General features: G+C 29.9%; 3 protein-coding genes across 5 annotated transcripts; all 3 read left to right on the forward strand.

Annotated features, from left to right (window-relative positions):
* The first annotated feature begins 616 nt into the window (after positions 1–616).
* Positions 617–10,260, forward strand: LOC105639158 (putative amino acid permease 7). The gene is given in 10 exon segments (XM_089721790.1): positions 617–877; positions 958–1,191; positions 1,304–1,397; positions 1,488–1,537; positions 8,106–8,273; positions 8,661–8,768; positions 8,771–8,790; positions 8,895–9,122; positions 9,720–10,083; positions 10,086–10,260. Coding segments are annotated over 10 exon segments (1,368 nt in total). The 5' UTR covers positions 617–807; the 3' UTR covers positions 10,118–10,260.
* On the forward strand, positions 1,567–4,355 carry LOC149496340 (uncharacterized). Of its 2 annotated transcripts, none has more exons than XM_089721788.1 (2): positions 1,567–1,891; positions 3,169–4,355. In XM_089721788.1, exons 1-2 carry the CDS (start codon positions 1,885–1,887, stop codon positions 4,227–4,229), a joined length of 1,068 nt encoding a protein of 355 aa, XP_089577914.1. In that variant the 5' UTR covers positions 1,567–1,884; the 3' UTR covers positions 4,230–4,355. The 2 variants fall into 2 exon arrangements, with proteins under 2 accessions (XP_089577914.1, XP_089577915.1); XM_089721789.1 differs by lacking the exon at positions 1,567–1,891 and having other exon boundaries at positions 1,899–3,990; positions 4,098–4,236.
* A 2,572-nt stretch (positions 10,261–12,832) lies between the features above and the next one.
* Positions 12,833–21,033, forward strand: LOC105635701 (putative amino acid permease 7). Of its 2 annotated transcripts, none has more exons than XM_089722002.1 (7): positions 12,833–13,136; positions 17,862–18,098; positions 19,148–19,241; positions 19,574–19,788; positions 19,895–20,028; positions 20,118–20,345; positions 20,430–21,033. In XM_089722002.1, exons 1-7 carry the CDS (start codon positions 13,058–13,060, stop codon positions 20,829–20,831), a joined length of 1,389 nt encoding a protein of 462 aa, XP_089578128.1. In that variant the 5' UTR covers positions 12,833–13,057; the 3' UTR covers positions 20,832–21,033. The 2 variants fall into 2 exon arrangements, with proteins under 2 accessions (XP_089578128.1, XP_089578127.1); XM_089722001.1 differs by having other exon boundaries at positions 12,836–13,136; positions 19,130–19,241.
* The last annotated feature ends 25 nt before the right edge of the window (positions 21,034–21,058 follow it).

Below are 21,058 nucleotides of genomic sequence, written 5' to 3' on the forward strand. Positions count from 1 at the left end.
TAATCTGCTGCTCAGGTGCTTCGTCTCTGTGTTAGTTAGTTGGGCCAGATGGATTGAACTAGTCTCACATGCAACGTCCCCAACATACATATGCAAGATTATATCTATTATATGTATGTGATTGATCACACCTAACTCGCGTGATTGAGTAGTTCATAAATGTTGTTTAAATTGGAAGAATATGTACATCTTATTATTTGTTTAGAAAATAAAATACTGAATTTAAAGGGTATGATTGAAATAAAATTAAGTGATTTAAATTCCATCATTTATAAAAAATTAATTTTATAAATTTTAATATATATTTTTTTCTCAATCAAATATTCAAATTCCATCACTCAAATTTCATCAATCAAAACCAACTCGTAAAAAAACTTTATTGAAAGAGTTTAACGGCTGGGATACCTCATGTGGGACAATGAAAATTGAATTTAAAATAAAATGTAGTTCTACAGAAAAGTTGCTATTCATTTTCTTACCATGATGTTAACAAGTCGTTGGTATCAGAATGACATTTTCCTGCATAGTATATATTGGACTCTTCTACCAAATGATAGCCACATGCTTAAAGTGTGCATTGACTAGCCAAGATTGTCTCCTACTGCAGAAAGTCAGGACGTTCTATCACTAATATTGCTTCTGCTGCCTTCAAACATTTCCTAAGTACCAACAAGAAATTATTTGGTAAGAAAGATGTTCCACATATTTCTTTATTGCTATTTGGATATGGTTCAGAGTTAAAGCTTTCTATACAGGTAATAATAGCCTTCGGAGCATATTTCATTTCCTTCTGTCAGTTGAACAAGCATGGCAGTTGAAAACTCTATGGAACTAACAAGTAGTTCTTGTGATGATGATGGGCATCCTTCAAGAACTGGTAAAGAAAATCTTTGCTTATTTTTTGGTTAATTAATTCATCTCAGATTGAAGTTCTAACTTTTATTTTTCCCATATTAGGAAACTTATGGAGTTGCGTAGCACATATAATAACTGCTGTTATTGGGTCTGGAGTACTGTCATTGGCATGGAGTACAGCACAGCTAGGATGGATTGCAGGGCCAATTGCCCTTCTTTGCTTTGCAATTGTCACCTATATTTCTGCATTCCTCTTATCAGATTGTTACAGGTCTCCTGACCCAGTAACCGGAACGCGAAACTACTGTTATATGGATGCTGTCAGAGTGAACCTTGGTAGTGTATTGAACATTTTCTTCTGTTTTTCCTGTTTCTTTCTTTTTAATTTGGTTTAATCATTAGAGGGTGATGTGTTGTTTCTAGCTAATTTGATTTAGTGATAGTTCAGGTAAGACGCAGACATGGTTTTGTGGCTTGCTTCAATACTTAAGCATGTATGGGACTAGTGTTGCTTATGTTATTACTACTTCAACCAGCATGAGGTACTTAATTACTTCCTCCCAAGTACTTAATTACTTAATTAATATTAGGTTTTGTATGTTACAATTTCTTTTGTTATTTCATTATTGTAGAGCAATTCAAAGGTCAAATTGCTATCACAGAGAAGGGCATAAAGCTGCATGTGTTGGATTTAATTTTCTATTGTGGGCTTAATATGTAAAATTAAATATATACAGCAGTCCAATTGTAAAGTCAATTTCAAATGTGGTCTTGATTGTGAATAATTGACTATTGAGGTATCAACTAATTATAGATATTAAGTGTAGAGACCATTATATAATTCCTATTTCGTTAAAGGACCGAAATAGGAATTGTACTAACCCTACAGGTATATAAAGGTCGTGGTCCCCAGAGGAGTTGAATACGATTCAGTTTTACGTTCCTTTCGTACTGCTTCCGCAAAATCGATTCTTCAATTCTCTGGAAGGCTGCAAACCTAATTCTACACATCAAGATCGACGAACAACGATGTCAGGTACGCAACCTTTTCTTATTCAATCTATTTTGTTGAATCTAGTGGTGTGCATGATCTAGGTTATTGTGGAATTATTTGAGATTAATTCTTAACAAGTGGTATCAGAGCCTTGTGCATAATTGCTAGATTTTAGATTGATTTTCGTATGTTTTTATTTGTTTACCCTACTGTTTACGGATTGAGGGTTTTGTTTAATTAAAAAAAAAAAAAAAATTTTTTTTTCTCACTGTTTTTCGGATTCCCCAAGAACAAGTAAGAGGTTTTGAACAAACGCCATTGACGATTAATTTTTCGTGTGATATTTTATATATTTATTTATTATTTTTTTTTTTGCCGGATTTTGTTTAAAAAAAAAAAAAAAAAAAATTCAGATCGTTTTTGGTTGCGGCGGACCTGTTATCGTTTTTGTTTTTAGGGTTAGGGATGGCAAATTACAGTTAGGTCCCTGGAAACTTTCGGTTTAGGGCTTTAAGTTTCTGTAATTTCGGATTAGGCCCCTAAGTTTCTGTAACTTCAGATTAGGCTCCTAATTTTCTGTAACTTCAGATTAGGCCCCTAATTTCCTGTTTTCTTTCGTCTAGACCCATGGATATATATTTAATTAAATTAGATCCCCGAACTTTATTTATTCAAATTTATTTAGTCCAATTTTATAACTTAGTCTCTAATTTAGTGACTTAAAGACTAGATTATAATTTTTTTTTAGGCTAATTAATTTTAGATTATTAAATATTTAGACAATCAATTCATTTAATTGCAATTGTTTTGTTTTAATTACAATTAAATGAATTAATTTGTCGACTTGAGATTAAAATTTGGAGTGATTAAGTCCCTATTCTGTTTGATATTTATTAAAATAAATTGATTTGATCAATAAGTCACCAAAGTGACCTCTATTGCTTGAATTGATTTATTTTAGAATATTAGACAGGTGTATTAGAATTCGTTGCGGATAGTTAATCGGCCCAAAGGAAGGTTGCTATCTGGCTGAGTTTTGAATACATGTTGGCAATAAGTATGTGATAATTGTTTGATTATTTTCATGACAATGATATATCGGCCCAAAGGAAGATTTATTATTTGTCAGGACTATGTTATCAATATTTGATTGCTGCGTTGAGATACTAATTACAAGTTAATGTTTTACATCCAAAGATGAGAATATTAATGTTGTGTCTGTATCTTATTTCCATTTTTTGATCTCTACTTATGTGAATTGTTTCATTTGTGGATTGTGAGCTTATACTTATCTATTTGTTTATTTTCTCCGATGTCAGCTAACATGTCATTTAATCCTGATTGTGTCCCTAAACTTGAGGGATCAAATTTTGAGTCTTGGAAATCAGACATTATGATCTTTCTGGGCTGTATGGATTTGGATCTTGCATTCAGGATGGACGAACCTGCTCCTCTTACTGATACGAGCACTGATGTTCAAAGGGTTCAGTATGAGAAGTGGGAGCGTTCTAATCGCTTAGGTCTGATGATCATGCAGAAAGGAGTCCCAGAACATGTTCGAGACTCTGTCTCAGCTGAAAAGAACAATGCTCAAAACTATCTTGCCGAGCTGGAGAGGGCTTATGTCAAGAATGACAAAGCCGAAGTGGGAACACTTTTAGGAAAATTAACCTCCATGAAGTTTGCTGGCAATGGTGGTGTTCGGGAGCATATTCTTAGCATGTCTCAGATTGCAAAGAGACTGAAGGCGCTGGGTATGGCTTTACCAGATGACCTTTTAGTCCATATGGTTATGAACTCTCTTCCTTCTCAGTATGGACAAATTAGGACTTCCTATAATTGTCAGCCGAATAAATGGACTCTTAACGAGCTCATTTCTCATTGTGTTGATGAGGAGGAAAAGATGAATTCTAACAAAAGAGAGAGTGCTCATTTTGTTTCTTCAGCTGGGAAGGGCAAGAACAAGAAAAGAAAGAGGCCTTTTGCAAAGACTGTTGAAAAGGCTATTGAGAAACCTGCTGCTGCTACTGCTGTAGATCCAGTACAAAAGAAGCCTTATGTGCCAAAATGCTTCTTTTGTGGAAAGACGGATCACTTGAGAAAGGACTGTCCTAAATTTGCTATTTGGCTTGCAAAGAGGGGTAAGTACCTTGTTTTAGTCTGTTGTGAAGTTAATTTAACTTCAGCTCCTAAAAACACTTATTGGATGGATTCCGGTGCTACCGCTCATATAAGTGTTTCATTGCAGGGCTGCCTCAACTACAGAAAGCCAACTGACGGTGAAAGATACGTCTATGTAGGAAATGGCGATCCGGTTGAAGTAGAGGCAATTGGACATTTTAGATTATGTTTAAGTACTGGTTATTTTTGGATCTTATAGATACTTTTGTTATTCCCTCTTTTAGAAGGAATTTGATTTCTGTTTCCTTTTTGGACAAATCTGGTTTTCATTGTTCTTTTGGAGACAGTGTATTCACTTTATCTATGAATTCAAAAGTTTTGGGTACTGGTTGCTTGAATGAATGTGATAATCTATATATGTTAGACATTGATACTAGTTATCATGAATCCCTGCATGTTACTACAAGAGGTACCAAAAGAAAGTTGAATATTGATAACTCAGCTGTACTTTGGCATAGACGTTTGGGTCATTTATCCAAATCGAGAATTGAGCGTCTTGTTTCTGATGGTATCTTAGATACACTTGATTACACAGGTTTGGATTCTTGTATTGAGTGTATTAAAGGAAAACAGACTAAACAAAAGAGACTAGGTGCCATTCGGTCATCCAATGTTTTAGAACTGATTCATACAGATATTTGCGGTCCATTCCATATTGCAACTAGAAATGGCCAAAGATATTTTATATCATTCATTGATGACTATTCTCGTTATGGTTACTTATATCTCATTCATGAAAAATCTGAGTCTTTGGACGTGTTTAAATCTTATAAAGCCGAAGTTGAAAATCAACTAGGAAAGAAGATTAAATCTGTTCGATCTGACCGTGGTGGTGAATATTATGGTAAATATGACGGTTCAGGCGAACAACGTCCAGGACCTTTTGCGCTTTTCCTACAGGAATGTGGAATTGTCCTTCAATATACAATGCCTGGTACTCCCAGCATGAATGGTGTATCTGAGAGACGTAATAGGACTCTTATGGATATGGTAAGGAGTATGATTAGTCATTCTACTTTACCAGAGTCTCTGTGGGGTGAAGCGTTAAAGACAGCAGCTTATCTTCTCAATAGGATTCCATCTAAAGCAGTTGCTAAAACACCTTATGAACTTTGGACTGGACGTAAGCCTAGTCTAAAGCATCTTCATGTTTGGGGATGTCCAGCTGAAGCTAGGCCTTACAAGCCGAATGAAACAAAACTGGACTCCAAAACTATCAGCAGCTACTTTGTTGGATATTCTGAGCGGTCTAGGGGTTACAAGTTTTATAATCCTACTTCCAGAACTTTTTTTGAAACGAGAATTGCAACATTTTTTGAGGATGTTGATTTTGGAGGGAGAAATAAAGAAAGAAACATTGTCTTTGAAGAGGAACCAAGTAAGGATGATTCGGTTCTCATTCCTTTTGTTGTTTCTGATAGCGTACAGACTCCAGTTGCTCCTGTCACTATTCAAGATCCAATTCAAGACAATGCTATTCTTCCTCAAGAACAAATTCAACAACCTCAAGAATTAGAGTCTGTTCAAATGCCTTTGAGGAGATCTACTAGGGAGAGAAGAAGTGCTATTCCAGATGATTATATAGTGTTTCTTCAGGAACATGAGGATACTGTAGACATGATAGATGATGATCCAGTTAGTTTCTATCATGCCATGCAGAGTTCTGACTCTCATAAGTGGATTGAGGCAATGAACGAAGAGTATAAGTCTATGCAAGACAATCAAGTTTGGGATCTTGTTCAATTACCTGAAGGAAAGAAACCCATTGGTTGCAAATGGATATTTAAAACCAAAAGGGATTCTCAAGGTAATGTGGAGAGATATAAAGCACGTCTTGTAGCAAAAGGCTTTACTCAAAAGGAAGGGATTGACTATAAAGAAACCTTCTCTCCAGTTTCTTCGAAGGATTCTTTTAGGACAATCATGGCCTTAGTTGCAAATCTTGATCTTGAGCTTCATCAAATGGATGTTAAGACTGCGTTTCTCAATGGCGACATTGATGAAACAATATATATGGTGCAACCAGAAAGTTTTATAATTGGAGATCCAAAACATCTGGTATGCAAATTAAAGAAATCCATTTATGGACTCAAGCAAGCTTCTCATCAATGGTACTTTAAATTCAACCAAGTAATTGTCTCGTTTGGCTTTGAGGCAAATACTGTTGAAAATTGTGTATACCATAAGTTCAGTGGGAGTAGGTTTATCTTTTTGGTCTTATATGTGGATGACATACTTCTTGCTACTAATTGTAAAGTCTTGCTACATGAAACCAAAGTTTTTCTTTCAAAGCATTTTGAGATGAAAGATTTAGGTGAAGCTTCTTTTGTTTTAGGGATTCAGATACATCGAGACCGTTCTCGAGGTATTCTTGGATTATCACAAAAGAGCTATATTGATAAAGTGCTCAAGAGATTTAGTATGCAGAATTCTAGACCATTGGATACCCCTATTGCAAAAGGTGATAAATTTAGTAATCAACAATGTCCAAAGAGTGAACTTGAAATTCAGGAAATGCAAAAGGTTCCTTATGCGTCAGCTGTAGGAAGTCTTATGTATGTTCAAGTTTGTACTCGTCCAGACATTTCTTTTATAGTTGGCATGTTAGGTAGATATCTCAGCAATCCAGGAATGGATCATTGGAAAGCAGCCAAAAGAGTCATGAGATATCTTCAGAGGACTAAGGGACATATGCTCACATATAGGAGATCAGATCAGCTTGAGATCATTGGGTATACTGATTCTGATTTCGCTGGATGCCAAGATAGTAGAAAATCCACATCTGGCTACGTTTTTCTATTGGCTGGCGGTGCTATTTCTTGGAAGAGTGTGAAACAAACTCTAGTGGCAACCTCCACCATGGAAGCTGAATTTGTAGCATCTTATGAGGCATCCAATCAAGCTATTTGGCTGAGAAACCTTGTCACTGGGCTGCGTGTAGTAGGTGGAATAGAAAGACCACTGAAGTTGTATTGTGACAGCAAGTCAGCCGTTTTATTCTCCAACAACAACAGGAGCTCTTCTCGATCAAAACACATTGAGATTAAGTTCTTGGCTGTGAAGGAGAGGGTACAGAGTGGACAGATATCCTTAGAGCATATTGGAACAAACTCTATGATTGCGGATCCGCTTACAAAGGCAGTGATACCGAAAGTTTTCCATGAGCACACCGCTCATATGGGTATCGTTTTGTTTGAGACTGTCTAGTTTTAGTGGGAGTTTGCTCTTTATGCATACATTATGTTTTTGAATGCTCTATTTTATTTTGGATATGTTTTATTATGAAATTTTGTTGAGTACTCATTTTGGTTGATGGTTACACTCTGTATTATTATTATTGTTTTGCTTGATCTCACTTTTGTTGGTGACCAGTTGAAAACAGACATGATGATCACATTACATGTAGTTTTCATGCTACACTTCTATAATGAATCTATGTCATTTAGGGGTATTGGTAATGTAGTTGATGATGAACTTAGTCATGAGATCTATGGCGAATGTTTCTTCAGCTCTTTATCAATATAACTAATGGACGAGATTGTTTTTGGATACCTTGTATGACTGCGTTTGTTGAGCTCATTTTGGTGTATGTATTTTATTTAACATATGTTCGCCCAAGTGGGAGATTGTTGGATTTAATTTTCTATTGTGGGCTTAATATGTAAAATTAAATATGTACAGCAGTCCAATTGTAAAGTCAATTTCAAATGTGGTCTTGATTGTGAATAATTGACTATTGAGGTATCAACTAATTATAGATATTAAGTGTAGAGACCATTATATAATTCCTATTTCGTTAAAGGACCGAAATAGGAATTGTACTAACCCTACAGGTATATAAAGGTCGTGGTCCCCAGAGGAGTTGAATACGATTCAGTTTTACGTTCCTTTCGTACTGCTTCCGCAAAATCGATTCTTCAATTCTCTGGAAGGTTGCAAACCTAATTCTACACATCAAGATCGACGAACAACGATGTCAGGTACGCAACCTTTTCTTATTCAATCTATTTTGTTGAATCTAGTGGTGTGCATGATCTAGGTTATTGTGGAATTATTTGAGATTAATTCTTAACAGCATGTGCATATGGAGATAATTTCTTTATGCTTGTATTTGGACTTGTTCAGATAATAGTTTCACAAATACCAGATATTCACAGCATAGAATGGCTCTCAGTAGTTGCAGCTATCATGTCCTTTGCTTACTCTTTTATAGGTTTTGGACTTGGCTTTGCAAAAGTATTAGGTATGAATTTTCCAATTTGGCCTCTTATTTTTCTTTGAAATAAGGTTTTTTGAATTTAAGCATCTATTTCTGTTCTCATTTTAATTTCAAGATGAATCAAATAAGTCTTATTAGAAATTTACAAAAACCACAATAACTAAGCCTTAATTCTAAATTAGTTGGGGTTGGATATACGAATCATTTGTTTCCATCCCGTATTGTGTATAATTAAATCTAGACCTAATATCAAAAATCCATTTAACACCCTCCACCCACATAAGCGTCTATGTAAGATATAGCCAAATTATCTCAGACATTTTTCTCTTATTTTATCTTGGTAGACTAAAAAAATAAAAATAATTAATAGTTCAGTAATCGAGTATTTATCGAATACCTTACAAATTGTAGAAAATGGAAGGATCAAGGGGAGCATTACAGGAGTGCCAGCTGCCAATGTTGCTGATAAACTATGGCTAGCCTTTTTAGCACTAGGGGATATTGCTTTTGCCTATCCATACTCATTCTTCTAGAAATTCAGGTTTGGCTTCTGTTGAATTTTATAATTCAAATATGGCAGATTAAATTTTTTGAGGTTTAGCTAAAGACACTGAAAGTGAGAAATAAACTTTTAATTAAATGAAGGACACACTGAAGTCACCTCCTGCAGAGAATAAGACAATGAAGAAAGGATCAATGGTTGCAATTTTCATTACCACTTTCTTTTACCTCTGCTGTGGATGCTTTGGATATGCAGCTTTTGGTGATAAAACACCTGGAAATTTATTAACAGGATTTGGGTTTTTTGAGCCTTATTGGCTCATTGACTTTGCAAATGCTTGTGTTCTTATTCATTTGGTAGGAGGATATCAGGTACTCTACTTCATATCAAACTCTTGGATTTCCTATTTTACTTTGTGAAATTAAAGTTTTAATGTGGTTGTCCATATTTTAATCCTCATAAATATTGTTATATTTCCATACTGTTTAAATCATTTTTTAAAAAATAGTTTTATGTTTAAATATTCATTAGAGTTTATTAAGATGTGATTTACTATAAATTTAATACTATGTTTTAATTAAAAACTTTTAAAACATGCCATAAATTACCAAGTGGTACTCCTGTTGGTTTTCTCACTTATGTGGGAGTTCTCGAATTTGAGTCCTCTCAGCCACAGTTATTTTCACCAATTTGGTGAGCCAGCCAAGGAGTGAATTTTGATAAAACTATTCATTGGATTGCAAAATTCTTAGTCCAAACATTGCCATCTCATATTTGGTGCAAATACAATTAATTTTATAAAATTAAAAATATTTTGAATTTTAAATTAATGTCCATTTATAAAAGCATGAGAATGTAAAATTTGTGAATAAAATATATATAATTTGAAAAAATTCATTTGTACCAAAGAAGCTCTCAATAGTTCTGCTTATAGTTTTGAAATTTTATTATGTTCGTAAATTTTTCAGATATATAGCCAGCCAGTGTTTTCATTTGTAGAAGGATGGTTTTCCAACAAGTATCCAAGAAGTGGGTTTGTGAATGAATTCTATACCTTTAAACTTCCATTGTTTCCCCCTCTTCAAGTGAATCTTTTAAGGGTATGTTTCAGAACAGCTTACGTGGCATCAACTACTGCTATTGCAATGGTCTTCCCTTACTTCAACCAAGTCTTAGGAGTTTTAGGAGCATTGAACTTTTGGCCGTTGGCTATATATTTTCCGGTGGAAATGTACTTTGTGCAGAAGAAAATTGGGCCTTGGACAAGAAAATGGATTGTCCTTAGAACATTTAGTGTTGTTTGTCTGCTTGTCACAATTTTAGGCTTGATTGGATTCAAGGCATTATCAGTGCAAAATTAAGATAAACAATCTACGTTGCCGCGGCTAAATATTTATGCATTTTCGAAACATGTATAAAATGTCTGTATTGATATATTTACATATGATACAAATATTTATCATACATATGCATTTTTTACAAACTGCATCATTTGTAGTATTGAAATAATGTTGTACACGTGTCATCATATAAAAAGCATGAGGAGCAGATTACAATTATAAATATAGGGGGATAAAGGCAGACCTTTCACTCCTATATTCCTTATAGCCTCTAGATTTTCAAAGCTCCCCTTAATCTTCCCAAGAAAAAAAAAGGGCAATTTACCAAATTGAATTTACTATATTCATTAGTAAATTATTTATAAGTTTTGGGTTTGTATAGGGAGGTTTGCAATTGTGTACATGAACCACAGTTTTAAGTAATTGAGATTCTCTACATAATTTCTATTATTAGTAAATTATTATGTATTGCTAATAATTATGAGTAACATTGCTTGAAATTTTAACAAATCAATCTTAAATAAATTTTTTGAGCTCCACATCATATTTTAACTCACCTATAATTTTGTATATAAAGTTACATATATGAATGCTTAATATATGAATGACAGCATCAATTTTATAAGAAAAGTCTAATGAAATCTCTAATTTTTAACTTAGACTTATTAAACAGTTTAATTTATAAAATCATATTTACAGAATACTTCAATTTGTAAAGTTTCAACCAATGAATATAAATTTAGATATTTCAACTGTGTGTTGCATTCACTAAGTAATATATATATATATATATATATATATATATATATATATATATATATATATATGAATTTTTAAATAATGATTTTCACGTTTTTAATGTATAAGTTGAAGAAGGTTTTAATAGAATATAAATATTGCAAATGCCACTAAAGTTGGATTTTCATTTATACATTTTGCCATGTCTATACTCACTCATACTCAAACAATACATTGAGATCATCATAACCTTCTATATCATGTCTTATTGTTCATTGGCTGAATATATAATTTAACCCCTCAAGTTTATTAAAAAAAAAAAAATCTTGTGGTATTTTGAATTTTAAAATGAACTTTGTATCATCTTGAACTTCTCTTTTTTAATAATTTCACATCTCGTCATGTTAAAAATAATAAATTTTTAAAATTTTTGGCTTTTACATGTAAAACAGTAATTTAGTATGTGATTAGTACAAGTTTTGAAATAATAATTTTCACATTTTTCAATAATCCAATAAGTATTTAATCGATCTAATTTTATAAGTTAAGGTGTTTAATAAATCAATTAAAATATATGCAATTTTATAAGTAGAAATATTCAATAGATAAAAGTGACATTTCAAGGTGCTATAAAATTTTATGTGAAAAGTATAAGATTTAAATTTACTTATTTAACCTTGGTTCAAACTACAAAAATCAACTTGCTTCAGGCCCAGGCCCAGCGCATACTATTATCACCCTGGAGGCTGTCTCTCTCTCTCTCTCTGTCTGTCAAAAGCACAACTACCGAAAAGACGTTGACAACTGCCTTTGACCTGTTTGGGTGAAGGAAGTTCTTTTGATTTGAGTTTTGACTGTTAGGAACGTTGTAGATATACCTAGTTTTACATCTAGCGGTAGCACATCAAGTGTTTCCCTTCAAAGAAAAATTTTGTTAGTAGGAACGTTAGTGGGTCGGTTTGAATGGTTTAAATATAATAATCGAACCAAATTTAAAATAGCAGTTTCAAAAAAAATAAAGTCAAACCAATCAATAAAAAATTTCAAATCAAACCAAATATTTGATGGCGATTTGATTTGGTTTGGCGATTTGTGCTGTTTGGAATAATAGAAATCAAACTTCCTCATTCATTTAGTGGAAAAAAAAAAAAAACTAGTATCATACTAAATATGAAAATGAATTAATAAAAATTATGCCACAAAATATACATGATTTTTTTTTTCAAAGGAAAATACACATGATTTTGAATAACTATTAAAAGTTTTCAATTAATTATATATATATATATATATATATATATATATATATATATTCTTAATGTAGTATAAAAAAATATTATATATTCAGTAAGGTTATAATTAAGTAAATTATAAATATAGAATTTAAATTTGGATTTAAGTACATCTATTACTAAAAATTATAAAAAAGTATAATTTTATGCGCATATAGTTTGTGTATATATTTATTAACCTAATTTTACATGAATCTTTAACATTTGATATTTTATAAAATAATCTATAATTTATTTAATTAATAAGAAATTATTGTTTAGTTATTATCCAATATAATTAATCTCATAATTTGCTATACAATATAAACTAATCAATATAAAGAAAATTTTCATTTAAAAAAATTGAATTTAATATATATATATATAACGGTTTGGTTTGATTTAGACGATTTTGACTCTAAAACTGTAAATCAAACCAAAACCTCAAATTTTAAACTTTACAAAGTCAAATCAAACCACCAATCATTTAAAATTGCAGTTTTAAATTAATTTGGATTGATTTAAATTGATTTGGACGATTTATACCGTTTGATGACTGCCCCTAATTGTTGGGAGTAACGGATCTGGCCCAAATAGTTAGAAAAGGTCAAAAGATAATTTTACTAATTATTGGGAGTAAAAGTAAAATATTCTTTTTCCAAAAATTTTTCAACTCAAAAATTTCAAAAAATCTGAGGGGCACAGCCCCTTCCAGACCCGCTGGGTCCGTCGTTGTTTCTGACTGACAAACACAGCTTTGAAAAAACAATTAGAAAATGAAATGAATTGAAACTATAGCTCACTGTTTCAAGTTGAAACTATTTTAAGTCCAGACGTGGAAGTTAATAGCCTTTACAAGAAAAAAGAATTGGAATCAAAATCTCTCAATCTCTCCCTCTCCCTCTCTCTCTCTCTCCCTCTTTCTAAACAAGAAGTCAAGAAAAGTGGTTGAAGGCTATGGGAGAAGACGCTGGAGAACCACAAGAGACACCATTGTTGTATGATCAAGCAACAGAAACTACTCTCAAAAGGACTGGTTAGTATCCGATTTCTCTTCCTTCCTTTAATTCTTCATCTGGGTCTTCTTCTTCTTCTTTTGGCTCTGTTTAACTATTCAAAAGAACTTGAAAGAAAAAAGATTCAGTTTCTGAAAACAAGTATGCAAAGAAATTGGAAGGAAATCTTAAGTTGGGAATTAATTTATCTTTCTTTATACACTTGATGTTATTTTCCGATTGGATTACAAGTTATGGTTCTGAATTTCTGATATATACACTTGATCTTATAATTTTCTTAGATTCTTGTTCCTTCTCTTGGTCTCCTCTCCTGTATTTATTTAATTATTTAAGATAAAAATATTTATGCAAGAAAATAACAGTAAAGATTCACTCAAGTTATAACTTTTATACTATATCACTTTTTTTTACTACACAGTCTATACCAAAAAAACAAAAAAAAGATTTCGATTTTCTGTCAGACAGAATTTGGTCCTTGATCAGATTATAAATGAAAATCTCTTTTCATTATTTTATCACTATATTACTTATTATTATTATTATTAATTCTATTTTTTCAATATTAATTTTTATTATGTAATAAATTTTGAAGTTCTTTAGATTTTAATTCTAGTTATTACGTAACTAATTTTATAGGTTTTTTTTTTTTTTTTGCTACAAATAATATGGCTGTTCTTTCTTCCTATGCATTTTTATTTTTTCGATTGCAATCAAATAACATTTATATACTGCAGAATTAAATAATTTGCAAGTCAACGATAATAGAGTTCTATTATTGTTCTTATTTATAATACATTTTTCATTATAATTTAATTTATTATTTTCATTTATGGATATTGCAGATGTTATTAGTTATGTTAAAATTATTGTAGATGTAGACAGGGTTAAACAAACCGACTGAATTAAACTGAAAATCAAATGATATTATTCGATTTGGTTCGGTTAACTTGCTCATGATAAGTTTAGTTCTTGGTTTATTTCGGCTTCAACTGAAACTTCAAGGTAGTTTGACTTATTTTATAAAAGATAATTTAGACTTTTATAACTAAATCAAACCAACCCATAAAACTTTTTTTTTAAGAAGAATTGATAGAATTGAATCCGTTTAATACGATAGAAAATTCAGTTTGAACATTTAAATTTCAGTTCGGTTTGATTTTAAATTGGAACGTAATATTTACTGACCCTTAAATGCAGAAGTTGTTAGTTGTTAATCATTCAAAATTGCTATAGATATGGAGATTTTTAGTTGATGGTTATATCATATAATGTTGGAAAATAAAATATTAATTTCAAAATCTGAGTAATGTTCGCAATGGGATATTATGCGTGACAATTAGTCTGTAATATTATTTTTGTATTATATAAAAAAAACATTAATTGAAGGTCAAAAACATTTTTTATTTTTTCATCTCTGAATCGTACCAATTTGTTATATAGTCGGTTTAAATTTCAGTACATAATGGAGAAATTAAATTTTTTTTTTCTGTTCAGTTATTTTCTATTAAGTTTTAAATATTAAATTCTGTTTTATTCAATTTATTTTTATACACTACTTGATTTTGATTGATTTATATTTCTAAAAATTTTGAATTATTAGGTCAACGTTAGAAATTCAGTCGACTGAATGCTCACCCTATACTAGCATTTTTTATTTCGATCATTATATACTCAATTTTTATACCCTTTTAATTTTTTTATCTATATAATATTAAAATATAAGTTTTTTTAGATTAAAATAAATATAATTTGTTAATTTTTATCAGACTTTACTATACAAACTATTTGTAATATTACTTCTTATGTACTTAATTTATTTTTATATAATGATGAAAGTAGTCTCAAAATAAACTTCAACATTATTCCTGAACTAATCTTTCGGTTCTTAATTTATAAATACTGATTCTTTAAACCTTAATAGATACCAAAAGGAAAATTAAGCAATCACTCAATCTCTAACTCCGACCTCGAACCCCAAATCAATATCTATATATAAATATAATGAAAAATAATAATAAATCATTTTTTACTACTAGGTAAAAAAAAGAAACGAGAAGATTATGTGAATTGATAATGGTGATCACTTTGATTATATTACTTATCCAGTGAATTAGAGAAAGGAATACATGCACATACACACAAATTCTTGAAACTCCAAAAAGTGACCAAACACATAATTATATAGTTCTAGTTTATTTCCAATCTTTCAAGTCAAATAAATTTAAAATATAAAAGAAAAAATATTTAAAAAAATTAAAAATACTTATTCATCAAGCAAGAAAGATATAAATCTCTTACTAAATTAAAGTGATATCAATTAAAAATTAATTCAGTAGCGAAAAAAGAAAATAAAAAATTTAATATTAAGAATAAAACCCGTTTCATGACTCAACATGTAATAAGAAATAAATTATATTAAAAATTGCCAATTTGAATTTCAAAAATCAACGTCTGATATTCTCCAACTGGAAAAGTCATAATTTAATGAAATTTAAAGTTGATGGACAAAGGAAAAAAAAAAAGAGACCAAAGCCAAGTTATTAAATGGAAATTACAAAGCAAATCATATTGGGATTCAATATTGGTCAGTTAATGAGTTAATTCAAGTATTTTTTTTCTTTATTGTTCTAAGTTATAAATTTAAAATAAATAAATAAATTAATTAATTACTGAAAAAGATTACGTAAAAGTTTTATCATCTCCAAATAAACCTTCAATTTTCCTTACAGCCATAAAAAAAATTCCTTCTTTCCCATTTTGTTTGCATTGTTTGACAAAACACACATATTAAGAATTTAATTAATAAAAATTATTTTGCCTTTTTAACCCCTAATTCACTAAGATATTCATAAAAGTCCTTCATTTAATCAACAATCATAAAGGTCATTATGAGAAAAGTAATTGTTTAAATATATAAATTTAAAAATCTTGCAAACATTTTGAAACGTCCAAAAAAAGAATAATAACCAAACAAAATGGGCTAGAGAGAATATACTTTTTTCTTTTTTTATATCTTTTCTAAATAAAATATTATATATATTCTATTTGAAATTTATTTTTTAAAAAATGCATCCAATCAAATCATACAAACACAAAGAAAAAAGAATATACTTTTTTTCTTTCTTATCTTTCTCCTAAATAAAATACTTTAAATTATATTCAAAATGAAATCAAAGATTTAAAAAATAAAAAATAAAAAATTTCAAATGTCTTGTTATCATATATATTGATTAAAAATAAATTTTAAAAAGATAAAACTTAAAATTTTGAAATTCTTAATTATTTATATGTTAATTAATAAAAAAACATTATATAAAAAAAACATTATATCATCTCCAAATAAATATACATAGTTTTTTCTTTTTTATCTCTCTCCTAAATAAAATATTATGTATATTCTATTTGAAAATTTATTTTTTTAAAAATATATCAAATCAAATTATACAGACATAAAGAAAAAAATAATATATTTTTCTTTTTTATCTCTCTCATAAATAAGATATTTTAAATTATAATAAAAATAAAATCAAAATATTTAAAAATAAAACATAAAAATTTTCAAATGTCTCATTATCGTATATATTTATTAAAAAATAAATTGAAAAAAGTTAAAATTTAAAATTTAAAATTCTTAATTATCTATTTGTATTTATTTAAAAATAATTATTATAAATTATATTCAATCAACTAATAAAATGTAATTTTCTAATTTGCTATAACTGAAGTTATTTTAGATATTTCAAATTTCATTAAGAGCGAAATTGAAAATCACATCATTCCCCTATTTTCACATTTATAGATATTTATTTATTTACCGGTATTATTATTATTTTTTTTTGACATGTATTTACCGGCATTGATTGTTAAGTTGAATTGTTAGTTTTTAATAAGAAAGAGATCTTTATTCTTTTAAACTTCCAGATAGTTTTTGTTTTAAATAGAATTCTGTAGAAATCAGGGTAATCTTTTGATTGTCAGGAAGTTACTTGGCAGGAAATTTTAATATTTAAAACTTATTTAACATTTAATAAGTAATTTTTTTCATATACTCATTCTTTGTCAACGGGAAGAAAAATTAGAAGAAGGATTTGAAGTTTTTTATTTTATTTGAAGTTTTATTCAGTTGTAATTTGTAAGGGTTTGGACTTAACATTAATTATTTTTAAAGCGATATAATTTTTCAAGCAACCCGCCAATAATTGTTCCCATATTATGGATTAAAAAAATAATTGTTCTTTATTATTAATTTGACTTAGTTAATTTGAGAGTTTGAGGATATAAAGTTTCAAGTTTAATTTAGTGCAATTTAGTTTTAAATTTATTATTATCTTTTTTATTAAAAATTTCATCGATTAATATAACCTAGGTTTAATTTATTTTTAATTCACTAAGTCAAAAGATTTTGAACCTTTTTGCTAAAATAACCGAGGTTTTAATTTCGATTATTAAATTGAATATATCTATAAAAATCACAACATTTATTTTAATAAGTGATATTTATTTTTTTTATTTTTATGCTTAATTATCTATATATATTTATTTTAAAATAATTTAATAAACTTTATCCATTCAATTAATAAAATGTAAAATTCTAATTAGCTATGACTAATGTTATTATAGGATATTTCAAATTTTATTAAGAGTGATATTGAAAATTTTATGATTTTCCTATTTCCACATTTCTATATATATATATTTGAGAATTATATAACCGCATTGACTATGAAGAAATAAATTTTATGCAGGGACGGTATGGACGGCAGTGGCACATATAACAACGGGAGTGATAGGGTCGGGCGTACTGTCATTGGCATGGAGCATGGCTCAGTTGGGGTGGATCGCAGGTCCATTAACTATGGTGTGTTTTGCTTTTATCACCCTTTTCAATGTGTACCTTCTTTCCAATTGCTATCGCTCTCCTCATCCTGAATTTGGTCCTGCAAGAAATCCCTCTTACCTTACTGCTGTTGATGCAAGTTTAGGTATGGTATAAATTAAACTTTATTTTCTTTATTCTTTTTTTTTTTTTCTAAAAAATATTAATTATTTTATACGCAATTTATATCAATTAACTTAAGATAATACGGAAAAACTAAAGATAACAAGTATATAGACTATGAATTTGATACTGAAGAATTATAAATTACATAAATTATTAAAAAATTGCTCTAAAAATTATTTAAAGAATTAGGTAATTTTAATTATATGATAATTGACAAATTTAGGTGATTGGGATTCAGGGCTAGCCTGGTGATTGGCAATTGCATGAGTTGACTCGGATCGATATTACTTCCAATCTCTCTTCCCCCTGTAGATTGATTACACCTATATAATTTCATATAAAGATATTAAACTTTAATTATTAAAAATTAACGCTTTTTTTTTTTTTTTTTGTCAAAGCAACAATCATTAACTTTTATTTAAATGTTAATTATTGAGTGACGCCACTAAGTGGCCCACTCATATATTATAATGGAAATCACTATTATATATCAAAATTATATTATTTCCTTTTTCTATTTATTATTTACATTAGAAATTTAAGGAGAAAAGTGTGTGGAACTAATTAAAACTAAAATTGACACTTAATTATTGGAACTAATTGAAATATAGTTTATAGGAAATCAGATTTAATCAAATTGAATTTTTTTTAGTGAATGGTCAAAAATACTTTTATTTTAACAAAAAATAATTTTGACTGAATGTATTTGTAAACTGAGTCTAGACAAGTCAATTTTTTATTTCCTCAGAATGGTTTATTTGTTCTTTTTATATATGACATCATGAGAAAGGCTGGTAAGATATTTCTTGGAAATAACATAATTGAATTGTCCAAAGGCATTTGAATGTTAGTTGCACCCTAGGCCAAAATAAGGCCAGAAAGGATTTAGAAGTTGTCACAATAAGGATTAATCCCTATCTACAATATAATTATTATCAAAATGCAATTTTGAGGTGATTTAAATTAAATTAAAGAACATCTCTGTTTTCTGATTATTTGGTGTGCAATAAGTTGATTTTGATGATTCAGGAAAAAAGGCTTCTTGGTTGTGTGGACTATTTGTGGAAATAAACTTATATGGAGTAGGAATTGCTTATAATATTACATCTGCTATCAGCATGAGGTATGTTAATTGATGAACTGCTCCTTGTTAGGGCCCTCTATGCAACTTGCTAAAATTAATTCAAATCATCTAATCACTAATTCAAGCTGCTATAAAGCGGTTTGATGCGATTCAGTTTTCATTTTAGTGCTATACAAAATTAAACATAATGACTAAATTTCTTTCATTTTATAATTTCATTCATTGAAAGTGTTATCTTTTTAAGTCAACAATTTGGTATAAAACCGAACCAAACCATTAAAATTAAACAGTATAAAACTGGCAGTTAGTATTTCTGAAGAATTGATATAATGCTGCTTTATTTTTCTTATTCTTCTTTTATGTGGATGAAGGGCAATTCAGAAATCAAATTGCTACCACAAAGAAGGGCATGAGGCTAGCTGTGAATATTCAGACACTTTCTATATGCTAATATTTGGAGCTGTTCAAATTATAATGTCTCAAATACCAGACTTCCATAACATGCAGTGGCTTTCATTTGTTGCTGCTGTCATGTCCTTTGCATACTCCTCCATAGGATTTGCACTTGGCTTTGCAAATGTTATAGGTAAAGTTAAAACTCATCAACCATTTATTTAAATTTTATAATTTGTATTATCAAATCAATATCAACTAATATGAAAGAAATTTCATTTTCTCTATGTAAATGACAGAGAATGGATATGTTAAGGGTAGCATTACAGGAGTCTCTGCCTCTAGTGCATTGACTAAATTATGGAAGATATCTCAAGCGCTAGGGGATATTGCGTTTGCATATCCATATGCCTTAATTATTTTTGAGATACAGGTATTTTTTGTAAAAATATTAGTTGATTACATTACATCACATTCGATTATAATGTAACGGGCAATATTTGAATTTGAAAAACCTGAAAGGATACCTTGAAATCACCTCCGCCGGAGAATGAGACAATGAGGAAGGCCTCTACAATAGCAATCGCTGTGACAACATTTTTCTATCTGTGTTGTGGAGGTTTTGGATATGCAGCTTTTGGAGAAGATACACCTGGAAATCTATTGACAGGATTTGGGTTTTATGAACCATATTGGCTTATTGACTTTGCTAATGCTTGCATAGTGCTTCATCTAGTAGGAGGCTATCAGGTATTCCTAATATATATATATATATATATATATTACTATAATCTTATTTTATATATGTTCAGCCATTGTTATTGTCTTTGGCAGGTTTACACTCAGCCAGTATTTGCAACGATTGAAAAATGGTTTGCAGAGAGATACCCAGACAACATATTTATCAACAGGAATTTCAGCTTGAAACTCCTGTTGTTGCCAGCTTTCAAATTAAACCTCTTCAGGATGTGTTTCAGAACAATATACGCAATGTCAACAACTGCGATTTCAATGATCTTTCCTTACTTCAACCAGGTGATAGGATTGTTAGGAGCCTTAAATTTTTGGCCTTTAACAATATATTTTCCTGTGGAGATGTATTGTAGGCAGAGAAATATTGAAGCTTGGACAATCAAGTGGATTATGCTCCGAGCTTTTAGTATTGGGGTCTTTTTTCTAGCAGCTTTTGCGTTGGTTGGATGCGTTGAAGGGCTTATAAGTGCAAAATTAAGCTAAGTATCATTCGCATGATGACTGTTGTTTGGAAGGAAAGAAAAATTGCATAGCTGAATGTTAAAGTACGTAAATAGATTGATGTTTATCTTATTATTTTAAATAGCTCAATTGTATAGCTGTAGTTAGTTCCCGAGATTATAAGGTTACATATTATTATATAAAGAATCAAAGTTAATGAAAATCACATGAATGATTTCCTTCATGGCATCAGAGCCCTAATTTTTTCT

The sequence above is a fragment of the Jatropha curcas genome, chromosome 5 (genome assembly GCF_041381405.1).
Source record: "Jatropha curcas cultivar XTBG-Jc1 chromosome 5, XTBG_Jcur_1.0, whole genome shotgun sequence".
In the NCBI taxonomy this organism is placed as follows: domain Eukaryota; kingdom Viridiplantae; phylum Streptophyta; class Magnoliopsida; order Malpighiales; family Euphorbiaceae; genus Jatropha; species Jatropha curcas.